The 14,480-nt window shown below is 40.6% G+C and overlaps 2 protein-coding genes and 3 non-coding genes across 20 annotated transcripts in view; 4 read left to right on the top strand and 1 right to left on the bottom strand.

Annotated features, from left to right (window-relative positions):
* Nucleotides 1-7,110, bottom strand: part of PBRM1 (polybromo 1) — a 120,342-nt gene extending 113,232 nt beyond the window's left edge. For 6 of the 16 annotated variants that reach the window (XM_045530024.1, XM_045530017.1, XM_045530022.1 and 3 more), the window contains exons 1-3: nucleotides 4,058-4,161; nucleotides 2,206-2,358; nucleotides 792-889 (exon numbers count right to left, since the gene is read on the bottom strand). In XM_045530024.1, the coding sequence (XP_045385980.1) occupies nucleotides 792-889; nucleotides 2,206-2,358; nucleotides 4,058-4,096 (290 nt within the window). In that variant the 5' untranslated portion in view covers nucleotides 4,097-4,161. Of the gene's footprint in view, nucleotides 1-791; nucleotides 890-2,205; nucleotides 2,359-4,057; nucleotides 4,175-6,945 lie in introns of those variants that run through there. The other 10 variants (XM_045530016.1, XM_045530021.1, XM_045530030.1 and 7 more) reach the window with 5 other exon arrangements.
* Nucleotides 7,111-7,170: 60 nt separating this feature from the next.
* GNL3 (G protein nucleolar 3) lies at nucleotides 7,171-14,442 on the top strand. Its single transcript, XM_045530033.1, has 15 exons — nucleotides 7,171-7,315; nucleotides 7,930-7,988; nucleotides 8,690-8,827; nucleotides 8,946-9,059; nucleotides 9,285-9,368; nucleotides 10,101-10,233; nucleotides 11,051-11,163; nucleotides 11,414-11,531; nucleotides 11,966-12,053; nucleotides 12,891-13,065; nucleotides 13,177-13,319; nucleotides 13,399-13,535; nucleotides 13,623-13,789; nucleotides 14,076-14,142; nucleotides 14,240-14,442. The coding sequence occupies exons 1-15, from the start codon at nucleotides 7,303-7,305 to the stop codon at nucleotides 14,320-14,322; spliced, it is 1,632 nt and encodes a 543-aa protein (XP_045385989.1). The 5' UTR covers nucleotides 7,171-7,302; the 3' UTR covers nucleotides 14,323-14,442.
* On the top strand, nucleotides 10,275-10,351 carry LOC123623699. The gene has a single exon (XR_006729987.1). It is a non-coding gene; the product is annotated as a small nucleolar RNA SNORD19 (small nucleolar RNA).
* On the top strand, nucleotides 11,210-11,292 carry LOC123623703. Its single transcript, XR_006729990.1, has one exon. It is a non-coding gene; the product is annotated as a small nucleolar RNA SNORD19B (small nucleolar RNA).
* Nucleotides 12,755-12,831, top strand: LOC123623700. The gene has a single exon (XR_006729988.1). It is a non-coding gene; the product is annotated as a small nucleolar RNA SNORD69 (small nucleolar RNA).
* Nucleotides 14,443-14,480: the final 38 nt, after the last annotated feature.

Below are 14,480 nucleotides of genomic sequence, written 5' to 3'. Positions count from 1 at the left end.
CTGAAAGCAAAATCTCAAAGATGTATCTACACACCTATATGTTCATTGTTCCCAATAGTCAAGAGGTGAAAGCAACTTAAGAGCCTTTCAATGGATGAATGGATAAACAAAATGTGAGGTATACATACAATGAAATATTATTCAGCCTCAAAAATGAAAGAAATCCTGTCACATGCTACAACATGGATGAATAATCTTGAGGGCATTATGCTAAGTGAAATACGACAGTCTCAAAATGACAAATATGGTATGATTCCACTTATACGAGGTATCTAAAGTAGTGAAATTCATAGAAACAAAGTAGAATGGTGGTTGCCAGGGAGAAATGGGGAGTAGATTTTAATGGGTATAGAGTTTCAGTTTTGAAATATGAAAAAGTTCTAGAGGCTTTTGCACAATGCTAATACACATAATACTTACTGAACTGTAGATTTAAAAATGGCTAATATTGTAAATTTTATGTTATGCGTTTTTTTCCCCACAACTAAATTTTTTTTTCTTTGAGACAGGGTTTCACTATGCTGTTCAGGCTGGCCTCAAACTCCTGGGTTCAAGCAATCCTCCCACCTTAGCATCCCGAGTAGCTTGAACTACAGGTGTATACCATCATGTCTGGCTTAAAAAAATTTTAACTAAAAAAAAGTTACCACATTTTGACAATAACTAAGACTAAAATTGGACCCCAGTATCAGTTAAGCCATTCCTGCCAAAGAAAAACTCAATTGTCAAACCCTTTAAACATGGACCCTGGACCAAATCCCTCCCACTGTACTGGTGTGCTTCTAACTCACCTTCGCTTCGGTGCCCTAATGAAGAGCTCACAGAGTAGTCTGCCCTGCTCATCCTTATAGTCTCGGATGGTGTTATAGAGTTCATGGCACACAGCAATCTACATATAGGAAAAGGAAAAAAGCACCAAAAAAGTGAACAGAAAGCCAGTCTAGGCGTAAGGATTATCTACTATATCTACTATTCTTCAACACAAACATATCTATAAGAGGCAAATAGAGAAGAAAAAAGATGAGTTTCCAAATTACCACATAGAAACCCAGGCCTGAAATATGCTGATGGTATCTATCCTTTAAAATTATCTATTAATAATTGATTATATTTTTGGTATGTTTCATCAGATTTATGCTACTGGTGATATTTTTCTTTTTCTTTTTCTTTTTGAGATAGAGTCTTGCTCTGTTGCATCAGCCTAGCTCACAGCAATCTCAAATCCTGGGCTTAAGCAATCCTTCTGCCTCAACCTCCTGAGTAGCTGGGACTACAGGCATGCACCACCATGCCTGGCTAATATTTTTTTTCTATATATATATATTTAGCTGTCCAGATAATGTCTTTCTATTTTTAGTAGAGACGGGGTCTCGCTCTTGTTCAGGCTGGTCTCGAACTCCTGACCTCGAGCAATCCTCCCGCCTCGGCCTCCCAGAGTGCTAGGATTACAGGCGTGAGCCACCGCGCCTGGCCTGATTTTTTTCTTTTAAACTAAATGAGTTCATATTGGTGACAAGTCATCAAACAGAAGGGCTTCTCACTACATAGAGAATAAAATCTAAACTCCTAACATTGCTTATGAAGGCCCTACATACTCTGGCTGGTTGGAGCTCACCAGTTTCCTTCTTTCTCCTGACCATGTCTGTAATCATGACACACCAAACCCATCCCTAATGCAGCCCCTCTACGCTGGTCCCCTATGCCTGAAACACTCTTCCCAAGGGCTCTGCAGGATTGGTGTCTTCTCAATAATCTTCCAGAATATTCAGGCCAAAACAGCTCAAAGCACTCAAACTTTTCTTCTTAGCACTTATTATTAGCTAAGAATACTTTATTATTTATTTGTTCACTTATTTACATTCTACTTCCCCCACACTGGAATCTAACCTCCATGTAAAAACTGGACTTACCTCACACATGGCTATATCCCAACCATGAGAACAGTACACATGACAGGCACATAATCATTTAATGAATTCATATGTGATATAACATACTGATATTCTTTACTATTTCAAAATATTATACTACTACTGTAAGACTTTGGCTAAATACATACTTTTCATAAAAGAAAGGTTAAGATCAAGCTAGACAAAAAAGTGGAGAGGCCTTGCATCTTAGTGCATATTAACCATTTACCATTAAAGGAAGGGTAGAGGAATTATGGAAAAAGCAAGCAGAAACTGTGTGACCCAAGTTACTCACAGGATCTACAGTTGGAAGATTGGAAAGTCTCCTCCTTTTCCTGCTTGGGCCTGGTGTGGACACAGAATGGTGCCCGTCATCAAAGTCACCACTGACACTGCTGGAAGGGGAGGTAGCTCTTCTTCTCTTGGAACCCATGGAATCCAACTTCTTCTATAAGAAATAATTAGCCACGTTCTTATATTTAGACTTTGGCACCAAGCCCTCAGCTGATCACCTGCCACCAAACTTCTGGCTCACTTAGAAAGATATTTTAACTTGTTGCAAAGGAGTTTAACTAGCTATGAGTTTTTTTAATTTAAGTTCTGGATCTTGTTTCTTTTGCCTTTTCACTTACCAGAATGCTACACTTTCAGCTTTGATGGGGCAAATTCAACAAAAATGTACTCATTTGCATATCAACAATTTTGAATGACTCAATCACTTCAGGTCCCAAGTTTACTCTGGACTTGAGTTTCCCAACCCACGTGTAGTGGTATATCAGTATGCTGGAGGAACTGCTCTCTCAGCCCCTGAGGCAATCAGGCAAGCCTGGGAGACAGAGGCCCCAAGACAGTCACCTCTGGAGTCAGCAGCCTCATTTGCTTTCCCATGTGCCTTACAATTATGACCATTTTCCTGGAGGGCCATGATGTGGAAAAAAGTAGGAAACAGTGCCTAAGACAAATGAGTAGTGCAAAAAAGGTAAGGGGACAGAGCACAATTAGCCTTTTAGCATTTGAGATGTACCCTAAAATTAACACCCTGAAAATGAATTTTCACCATTCATTAAAGCAGGATCCACAAGACATACTCCTGGAAAACACTTAATGACACTTGCCATACATAGGCAAAAGTAGCCAAACTGTCCTTTGAAACTCTTCTGTTAAACTAAACTACTTCATTTTCAGTTATATGTGGTACTCTGTTCCCCATAAATTTTGAAATCATAGCTTTAAGTCTCAGTAAATAATCTGGAAGAGCACCTCATAATGTGAACTTTTAGGTCTAGGTCCTGCATGGTTGTTCAGAAACACATAAATTATCTGCTTGGTTTTGGGCTGGCTGCTAAGTAATCAATCTTAACACAACTTTACAAATAGATGCATTTGACAATAACACAAGAAACGCAACCACTGAAATGATCTGCTACAGACAGAAAGGGTGTATACCAAAGAAAGTCCTACAATGCTTATGCAATTTACTAATAATAACAGTACCAAATAGTATATTGTGATTTCAAAGGATATTTTAAAGCTAAAAGAAATAACAGATCCAAGTTTCACTTACTGACATTCAATTTCAGGAAACTAAGATACCAGCAGCTGAATGATTAGGAATAGTAGAGCACTGGTTGCCAGTAGTATGGAAAGAAAAGTTGGGGATCTCCATGGAACAGAAAGCCGGAGCAAAACAAGCAAATAAAAAATCCTGGTAAGTAACTAAGAAACAAGAGGAGTCTCCTATCTCTTTCTTCAAACTCAAGTACACATGGTGTTTTAAAACAGAATCTACCATGATGACGTTCCTTCCTTTAGGTTTTGGTTTATTATACAGTACATTAGTTTGAAACTGGCTAACAGTGGCTAAAAGTAGCTAAAAGCTTCAAAATGCTTAGGCCAAAACTGAGCCAAGTTTTGTTGATTTTTGTTCATTATATAAAAGGCTGATAAACTTCCTTCAATTCATTAAGATAAAATAATTAAGAATCCTTTGTAAACAATCTATGACAAGGACACAACTGAATTTGATGAACATAAGGAGGGAATATTTATGGAAAGGATAACAAAAATTTAAGAAAGGTGGAAGGGAAAAGGCAAGGAAGGACAGAAAAGGGAAAGGGTGTAGATGATCAGTAATTTACCAGCTTTACCAGAGCACAACCAGCGCCTCGAAAAGCCAGTCTCCTCATTATGTCTGAAGGCCAAGTGAAGCCAGTGGGAGAAGGCAGGGCTATAGAAGTGCTGATTCAGTGTTAGTATATTCAAAACTGAAAGAGAAGAACAAGGCAGAGAAAGAGGAAATAGAAAAGAAGAGTCAGAAGGAGTAAAAATGAGTACGAATAGATAGAAAACATTCAAATAGAATTGCTAAAGAAAAGTAAGAGAACTGGAGAAAATAGGCATATCAGTTCTCTGGTACCTATCAAACAAACTGCTTGCAAAGGCTCGGGCACTAACAGTACCTGGCATTTTTTTCATTTTAAAACCAAATCCTTTCATATGCTTAAAGATGTTACACTGAGGTTCCCCTTTACTCACATGGAATGACTGTCAATTCCCGGAATGAAGCATGCCTGCCCAACTGTCCCCTAGTCAGTAAGAGTAGAGTTCAAACACAGAGCTGGAATAGAGAGTAAATACATGTGGGAGGCTCACATGTGACACCAAGTGTTGGCAAGCCAGAACAAACAGAGAATGGCTCGTGTGAGCAAAGAGTCTGGAAAACTCTCCCCTACAAAAATTCAGAGAAAGACAACATTTCTTTCCAAAAGTCCTATCTGCATTGGGAAGACATCATATATAAGTTTAACAAGGCTAAAAAAAAAAAACTTCAACCATTTTGGCAGAAGCTCAGTTATTACTTTTACAAATAATCCACTGAAAATCAAATGACAAAAAATGTAAATTATCAGTATGTGTATGTAGTTGAGATGATATAATATCCCACAATCTTTGAATCATTACTTTGATAAGACAAGAAACAGACGCAACTTATGGATAATTTTCAAGTTATTTTCTCACCCAGAGAATACATTTTAAAACGTTATGTTGAAAGTTTGGCAAGAAAGTCAATGTTGTGAGGTGGGAAAAGCAATAGGACCTATGCTGGTAAGACCAGAATAGGAGTCCCAGGTTTTTTACCTCTAGTTATCTGTTTTACATTGCCTGAATCACAACCTCTCAGATCTGTTTTTTCATCTCTAAAATGAGAACAGTAAAGTGTACCTATATCCCTTGGATTGCTGTGACAGTGAAATAAGACTATGTGCATGAAATCATTTTGAAATTTCAAAGCACAACTCAAGGACTGAATGCTCCCTGGGCACAGGAATAGCATCTTATTAATTTTATTAGCCCTGTCTTATCTGGGTGCTCAATTTATCTTTTTAATAAATGTATTAAAAGTACAATTAAGTGCAGCCTTTAAGAAAAGTTTGTGTAGTTTAAAAGGCGTGTAAGCATCCCTTTGGCATTTTTTTTCCATGAAGAGAAAAGAAATAGATTCTGTGGCTCAATTTCAGGTTTTAAAATCGCCATGATTACAGTCACAAGTTCAAAAGTCTGACCACCAATGATAATTTACAGTGGACAATAAAGAATACTTTATAATGTGCAACTGGGAGAATATTTAGTCAGCATAGCCAAATAGTTTGACAGTTTATAAACTTTAAGTACTCCCTTATATTTCTAGTGACATTCAGTACTGTAATACACGCTTAAAACAAAAATCTTAGAAAACAAAAGACTCAAAGAAAAAAAATGCACCTATAAATCCTACTTCCCAGAGAAAAACCACCCTCAACGTTGGTGTTAAGAATTTTTGATATTTATCTATGTCTTAGTTACCTATTTTTTTTCCACCAAAGTGTCAACAAACCATATGTATTATTTTGCAGCCTGTGTTTTAACTCAGGGAAGACTCTTTCAAGTTAACATTCTTTTTCATGATGTTTGATGGCATGATAGTAGTCTATCATACAGATACACTACAATTTATTAATCTTGGGGATTTTGGTAGAATATTAATATTGGTGGTATTTTGTACATTCCCAAAACCAACGAAAGTCATCAAGGCCCTTCCATTCATTCATATTTGTTATTGTTTTAATCTGAAACACCTCTTCAAAAGATACTGTCCAATCATCCATTTTGAATCTTAAAATGCAAATTATTGACAATGTTAATAATAAAGCAAAAATTATCCTACTTTTTAATATTTACATTGTGTCCAATTTGCTTATGAATTATATTTGGGAAAAGTGCACTACCAAATGGAAAAAAAACACCTAACGTCATTTTTTAGGAGTCCTAGTGTGTTAGAAAGTAAATTAAAATGTTTTGCTCTAATACATGCTTCCATAATTGTAAGAATGTCCATATTAAGTATAATGTGTACTTATCATTTGTTTTTCAGAATTTCTTCTATATTTTTCAACTCTTTCTCTCCCCTTTAAACTAAAACTTCTTCCTTATAATAACAAAACTATGCTTCCCTAAACCAGGAAATGTATAGTTTTCAAAACCGCGATTCTTTGTAGTGTTGAGATAAGAAGCTGAAATACCTAGCTTCTACTCTAAGTACAAGTCCCACAGATAAAAATACTCAGAAAAAATACGGAAAGAAAAAAGATCATCAGGAGAGTTTGTGTCAAGCCATCAAGAAACCACCACCAAAAAAGGAGGCCAGTGCGGCGGAGGAAATGAAGGACTTTCCCGACCTGTCACTGGTAAGGGGACTAAGAAAAACGTTGACAGCTTTGAAGCTGCCCCGCGACGAGCGGGAAAGCAGGATGCGGGGAGTTTCTGGGCCGTGGCGCGCCTTTGTCCCGGCTGGCAGGTGCGGCAAGGCTGCCAGGCCCGTCCCGCGGCCCGCCGCCGCCGCACCCCGCCCCGCCCCGCCCCGCGCGCCGGGCCCGACCGGCGCGTCCCCACGGCCGGGGCGGGGCCTCCGCCGCGGCTCCCGCCCGCCCGGACCCACACAAAGGCCCGGCAGCTGGCCGAGGGGGAACGGCCCCGCCCGCCCCGGGCCCGGCCTTACCCAGCCGCTCCGCCGCCTGCAGCCCCGGCCGCGGTCACCGACCGCCGCGCCCCGCCCCGTGGCCGCCACGGCTGCTGGTATTGCTCCTCCGGCCGCGGCCGCTGCCGTCGCTCCAGCACCCGCCGCCCTCACCGCCCTCACCCCTCCCGGTGCCGCCGCAAAACCAGCCCGGCGGCCGCCAAGCAATCCCACCTCCTCACGACACTGCGTGAGCGCGCACGCGGAAGGACGGTGGTGCACTTTACGGCGGCAGCGTAATTGCGTGATGCTCGCCGGAGGCGCGAGGTCGCACGTGGCGCCCGCGGAGACAACCTTGTTGCTACTGCTTCTCCTGCCACTGTCATTTTCTCAGCCAGCATGAAGCGGCCGAGTGAGTGGGGTCGGGAGGTGGCCGTGGAGGGAGCCCTGTTTGGTGGTCGCCGAACCCACCGGGGCGCTCTTCTGCGGAGGTTGGGGTAGGAGACTATGGGTAGGCCGCCGCCTTGTCCCCATGTAGAACCGAGAGTTGAAAGATCTCAGGCCGATCCTGTTAACCGCGGGCTCATTGTGCGGAAGGAAAACTGGGCCAGGTTCTCATTGGGAAACAGCGTCTGAGCCAGGCTTCACGCCCCAAGATTTTTCTGCGGGCACGTGCGCGTCGGCTGAGAGCTGCTTCCCAAACCCACTGTTCCTCTCCTGCCTTGGGATTTGTAGTGCTTGGGACGAAGTAGCTGTCGTTTGGGGTCTCATACGCTCCTGTGTGTGGTTCCATTCTAATATGGGAAGAGTAGGCGCAGGGAACTTGGACTCCATTTTGGATCTATTGAATCAGATTCTTTGGGACTTGCGAGTGGCATGTATGTTTGTGTTAAGCACCCCACATGATTCTTAACGTTAGGTTTGACAGCAAATAACACAAAAAAGGACGTGATTTCCATAGTGGGCTCACCAAAAACTAAGCAGACCAATTGTGTTAGTCCATTTGTCATGTGCTTTTTTTTCTAGAGTTGAAAAAAGCAAGTAAACGCATGACCTGCCACAAGCGGTATAAAATCCAAAAAAAGGTAAGTGTTGTGGTATACCAAATATATTACTAAACTGATTTCTGCTTCACTGTCCTCATGGGGAAGTCTGGATTAATATGATTTAGTCTTGGGAAATGGGCTTGGACCGTGTGCATAAGCTCTCAGGCATCAGGAGTGTAGCTGTGGGAAAATGCAGTAATTTGGTGGTAAGAAAGTCTATAAACTCTGTTCAGCGTGTTAATAATCTCTGCAGAGAGCCTTCTAAAGTTTTGTTTTGTTTGAGACAGAGTCTTGTTCTATCGCACTGGGTAGAGTGCAGTGGCGTCATGTCATTATAGCTCACTGCAACCTTAAACTCATGGGCTTGAGTGATCCTCTTGCCTCAGCTTCCCAAGTAGCTGAGACTACAGGCGCATGCCCCCACGCCCAACTAAGTTTTTCTATTTTTTGGTAGAGATGGGGTCACTTGGTCAGGCTGGAACTCCTGAACTCAAGCGATCCTCCTGCCTCAGCCTCCTAGAGTGCTAGGATTACAGGCATGAGCCACTGTATCTAGCTTAAAGGTATTTTCTTTGATTTATACATATACATGCATGCTCTCTGTGTGATTCCAATTAAAACCCCATTTTCCTAGGACATTTTCCGGGCATAACCAAACTGCAGCCAGATTGGTTTCTCACTTGAATTCTGCTTAAATGAAAATATTTTTGTAAACAGATAACCTTTGTTTATTATAATAGGTCCGAGAGCACCATCGAAAATTGAGGAAAGAGGCTAAAAAACGGGGTCACAAGAAGCCTAGGAAAGATCCAGGAGTTCCAAATAGCGCTCCCTTTAAGGAGGCTCTTCTTCGTGAAGCTGAGCTAAGGAAACAGCGGGTAAGTTATGTTAGCTGAAATTTTCAGTGAGTGGTGCAGTGTGGGTATGTTTTTTTTAAGAGTAAGGTAACAGCACTAGTCACTGGCTCACCTATTTTATTTTATGGCTCGGACACAGCTTGAAGAACTAAAACAGCAGCAGAAACTTGACAGGCAGAAGGAACAAGAAAAGAAAAGAAAACTTGAAACTAATCCTGTTGTTAAGCTATCTAATGTGGAACCCGTGGAAGAGGTATGATTAGGTCCCTTTGTAAATGAGAGATGAATTCTGATGCAGAAGTAAAACACATGCAAAGGGGAAGGGCTGCTGAGTTTGGGTGGAAGAAAACTGAGTTCATGTTTTCTTACCTTATTTAAAATATCAACTGCACTACTGCTAATCAGCTATGGAAAATGGAGATACGGGTTACAACTGCCGTACTTATAATTTTGTGTCCTTTTCCCCTTTATCCTCTAGGAATTTGGGCATTGCAAAACTAAGAACAAAGCCATTTCGGGTAAACAGAGTTCAAAGAAGTTGTATTGTCAAGAACTTAAAAAGGTATCTGAGCCTAGGTCAGTGTCTAAAAATGGTAACCAGGTTTAAAAGACTCAAATCATTTCTTGACCTAATACCAGCCTTGTAAAGATGGAAGTAGAGTTCACCTGAGCTGGAAGAATTCTTTAGCAATTTGGCTTATCCTTTTTAAGGCCTTTCCTGTTGTGTTTAGCTGATGGAAGTATTTTCTTTGCTTTTAAATTTTTGCATGGACATAGTTCCCCCAAGCATGACTTACAAAGTGGCACTTTGTGTTAAAGAAACACGTTGACATAGTGTTTTTTAAGATTGAGGAAAGTATATTAATGTAAGCAGTGTCAAAGTAAGTACTCCGTTGAAACCTAAGTGAAGGATGGTGATGTCATCCGCAGCACTCCTATCCCCATTGTTCATTTTCTCAGGCTCCCTGCCCCCTGTGGATAGGACCTGACTATGCCTCTCAGCAGCTCTTGGCAAGGCCAAAAGGGCTTATCAAACTACATAATTCCCTGTGGGATGATAGTGTATTCAGATAGTAGGGGCTATTTTTGCTTTTGAAATCTATGTTGATCAGAGGCTGCTGAACAAGCCTTTTGTTTTCCTATGTGAGAAATGATGAGTGTGTCAACATTCTTCATACCAAAGTGAAGACATGAGATCCAGCTCTGATCTTACCTTGCTGATAATGCCAGTAGGCTCCTGTTGAAGGTATTACCAGAGCAAGGGATGCAGTTCTGATCATTTCTTCCTTGACAGGTGATTGAAGCCTCAGATGTTGTGCTAGAGGTGTTGGATGCCAGAGATCCTCTTGGTTGCAGGTGTCCTCAGATAGAAGAGGCCATTGTTCAGCATGGACCAAAAAAGCTGGTACTTGTATTAAATAAATCAGGTGAGCCAAGGGGATGCCCTTTGTCTTCCATGTGTGCTGGTGAGGTATGAGGAAAACATCTTAACAGTCTGATTGTCACTGAGGACTGATAAGATCCAACTCTGACCTCAGCAAAGCCAGAGCATTGCACTCTGGTTGCCAAAGACAGTGCTGGGCAGTGGGGGGGAAGGTGAGTTTTACAAGTTATTCGACTGGTTTCTACTGTTCTTTTGCCATTTAATACTTACCATCGTAGCTTATTTAAGAGCATAAGCTTCTATGTCCAGCTTACTGTGTAGTATATTTCATGTAGGAAGTTATGACTATGTGCCAAATTCCCCACACCTACACTATGTTGAGTATTAGTTGAGGAGTGAGATAAATTGGGATGGTTGTGACAAAATATTTAAGTGAAATGCATAATTATGTATCTGAGTTTGAGCAGCAGGAACAGGAACAACCAGAACCAAGATTTATGAAGCAGAAAGTTGAAATGGGACCCAGAATTATTGGGGTTAGGAAACAGATGGCTGCAAGCTGAGAGTAAATTCTGGAAATAGAGGTGTAGGGTTAGGAGGGTCATAATCCAGATGTTGAGTCTGTCCTGAAAAGGTGAGCAATGCAGGGGGGATTGAAATACAGGAGTGTAGATATTGAGCTCTGTTAAAAAAACGGCAGCACGGTAGGAGAGTTTATCTTCCCCCAATTTTCTACTTAAATCCTTTTGAAAAAATAGAAGAGGCAGACTAGAGTAAAATCAGCAGTTTACCATATATTGCAGATTAATCTCGACAAAATGACTAAATGGAGCATGTGTCTTATTTCTAATTCATGTCAGATCTGGTACCAAAGGAGAATTTGGAGAGCTGGCTAAATTATTTGAAGAAAGAACTGCCAACAGTGGTGTTCAAGGCCTCAACAAATCCGAGGGACAAAGGGAGGATAACCAAGGTACTTTCTACTCCTGGTGGTGAGAAATACGGTTCTTTCAGATTTTGGATGGTTGAAATATGATGAGATTACAAAATCTTGATTTAAAAAATGAAAAATTACAAGATCCAACTCTGATTTCATCCGGAGATCATCTGGAAGGCAATAAAGTATGGTGATTTTAAGAGCTGAGTGCTAGAGCCAGATTGCTTGGTTTTTACTGACTTGTCACAATAATTAAACTAATTATTTGGAATTTTAACATGTGAAGGTAAAGAAGAAAGCTGCTCCATTCAAAAGTAAAGTCTGCTTTGGGAAAGAGGCCCTTTGGAAACTTCTTGGAGGTTTTCAGGAGACTTATGGCAAAGCCATTCAGGTTGGAGTAATTGGTGAGTTTCAGTTCATCACTTTTTTATTTAAGTATCAAGATTCATGTTAAGTAACAGTATATGGTATTGTCAAATAAAGGCTTGCTCAAATATTAGCTTTTTTTCCCACCTTACCAAAAACATATAAGCACTCACAACTTAAAGAAAAAAACTTAATTGTTGCTGGATTCAGTTCTTTGTTTTGACTGAGCACTAAAGGAAGTTGGCTTCTATAAACTCTTGGTTTGTTTGAATTAATAGTCTTTTCCTGCCCTTTCATTACTTGTGCAAGAAATGAAGAAGCTAAGGTTGGTCTTAGTGGTGAAGTGAAGACGCTCAGATCCAACTCTGATCTTGCACTAAATATCAAGCAAATGTCAAATTAGGCGGTGAAAATTTTATAACTACCAACACATTATGCTTTTTACATCTGTTCATTTCCCGTTTATTTGTAGGCTTCCCAAACGTGGGGAAAAGCAGCATCATCAATAGCTTAAAACAAGAACGGATATGTAATGTTGGTGTTTCCATGGGGCTTACAAGGTATATTGAGCTGTTCCATTATTATTACTATTTGGTTGTTTTTTGGCTCTGTCACCCAGGCTAAAGTACAGTGGCATCATCATAGCTCAGTGCAGCCTCAAACTCCTGGGCTCAAGCAATCCTCCTGCCTCAGCCTCCCTAGTAGCTGGGACTAAAGGCTACTAAAGACTACCACACCTGGCTAATTTTTTCTATTTTTGGTAAAGATGGGGTCTCACTCTTGCTCAGGCTGGTCTCAAACTCCTGACCTCAAGCGATCTGCCCACCTTGGCCTCCCAGAGTGCTAGGATTATAGGCATGAGTCTCAGTGCCTAGTCTGGAATATTTTATTATTGTAGATGAGTAAATATGATTTTATTTTGATTATCTTGAGAAAAACAATTTTCTTTCTTTCTTTCTTTCTTTTTTTTTTTAAAGCTGTCAGTGAAAGGAAGAGGGTTAAGCCATTGCCATGCTTGGGGAAGAATTGACTGGAGTGGGATAGTTGTTCACAGTTTAGTTTGAAAGACAAATAAGATTAGGAGGAAAGCTGCCTTGGAGGAAGTGATGTTTGTACTTGGCCTTGAGAAATGAATAAAAGTTTGCCAGTGAGAAGGGATATCTATAGTAGAAAAGACAGCATGTGTTTAGGTCAGTATATAAGTTTTAACCTGTAGTGTTTCTCTTCAGAAGAGGCGGATATGCTATTAGGGTTTTCAATAAACATGAAGCAAATGATGATAAACTGGATCTGACTGACTGTGCTGAGTTTGTTCAATCCAACCCTGAGCTTCATGTTCTGTGTCTTGCCCTCCAGATAAACCAATGCCCCCATTGATTCCATCTCTCTTCTTTCAGGAGCATGCAGGTTGTCCCCTTGGACAAGCATATCACAATCATAGATAGTCCATGCGTCATTGTATCTCCACTTAACTCCTCCACTGCACTTGCTCTGCGAAGTCCAGCAAGTATTGAAGTGATAAAACCAATGGAGGCTGCCAGTGCCATCCTCTCCCAGGCTGACACTCGACAGGTAAAAGAATCCCTTCCCTTGAGGTCCTTACCACCATTTTGTCTTTTATTATAAGCATTTTATATGTGTACTCCATCAGATGATGACAGTTCTATTTTTTTTTTTTTTAAGGTAGTACTGAAATATACTGTCCCAGACTTTAAGAATTCTCTGGAATTTTTTACTATGCTTGCTCAGAGAAGAGGTCTGCACCAAAAAGGTGGAACCCCAAACGTTGAAGGTGCTGCCAAACTGCTGTGGTCTGAGTGGACTGGGTAAGGCTTTTTGTTGGCATTTTGGTGTCCACATAGAATAAAGGAACTGATTTTTGACAAATCTTGTTTTTAATATCAGTGCCTCATTAGGTTACTATTGCCATCCTCCTACATTCTGGACTCCTCCTCCACATTTTAATGAGACTATTATGGCAGACATGAAATGTGGTTTTAATCTGGAAGAACTGGAAAAGAACAATGCACACAGCATAAAAGGTGAGGCTTGTGTTTCCCTGCTGTCTTCGTTGGCTAACAGGCCAGCACAGGTCCTATCTGTTTACGTGGGATTTGTTCATTTCCTAGCCATCAGGGGCCCTCTTTTGGCCAATAGTATCCTTTTCCGCTCTTCAAGTCTGACAAGTGGAATAATGGAGGAAAAGGACATACATGATGTAGTGCCAAAACAGAAGGAGGAGGAGGAGAATGAAGACATGGAGAGTGACCAGGAAATTGTTGATAATGAAACTGATGTAAGTAGGTTCTCCATTTCTTAAAGAGTTGTTTAAAGCTGAAGTGAGTTTTCTAGCATTATAATGTATAATGAATGGTAAGGGGCAGAAGTTAGAAATTAAATAATTTGTGATCCACTGGAAGAAGTAGCCCTGTACAATTTAGGTATTTGAGGCTTGTGATCATTAGCTTTTATTTTGCACATCCTGTTACGTATACCTTCAAAGACTTAATTTTTCCAGGTATCTAATTACTTGGATTAATGAGCAAAGGCTACTAATCCAACACCTTTTTTTGGTCCTACAGGAAAAGAGCTCAGACATGTCCCCTGCAGAAGAGACACAGGAGGTACTACCTGAGGAGTCTACAGCAGGTGAGTCTGGGGCAAAGAGCTTCTATCAAAGCATCATGGTATAGAATCACTCACGCTTTTTTAAAATAAAATCTTATTTTGTTTTCCTGCAATATAGGTGAACAGTCTGCAAGATCTTTTATCTTGGATAAAGTGATTCCAGAGGATGATGCTTATGATTTCAGTACAGATTATGTGTAACAACAATGTCCTTTTATAAAACTGCCAAACTGTTATGTGTATAATGTGCATTTGTTATGGTATGTGACATAAGCTGTAAATTTTGTGAATGTTATATTCATTAAAACAATCAGGCAATTAGGAATGTCTCATATCACCTCTTATAATACCATGAGTAG

Source organism: Lemur catta, chromosome 18 (genome assembly GCF_020740605.2).
Source record: "Lemur catta isolate mLemCat1 chromosome 18, mLemCat1.pri, whole genome shotgun sequence".
Lineage (NCBI taxonomy): Eukaryota > Metazoa > Chordata > Mammalia > Primates > Lemuridae > Lemur > Lemur catta.
This window is presented reverse-complemented; position numbering and strand designations above follow the sequence as displayed.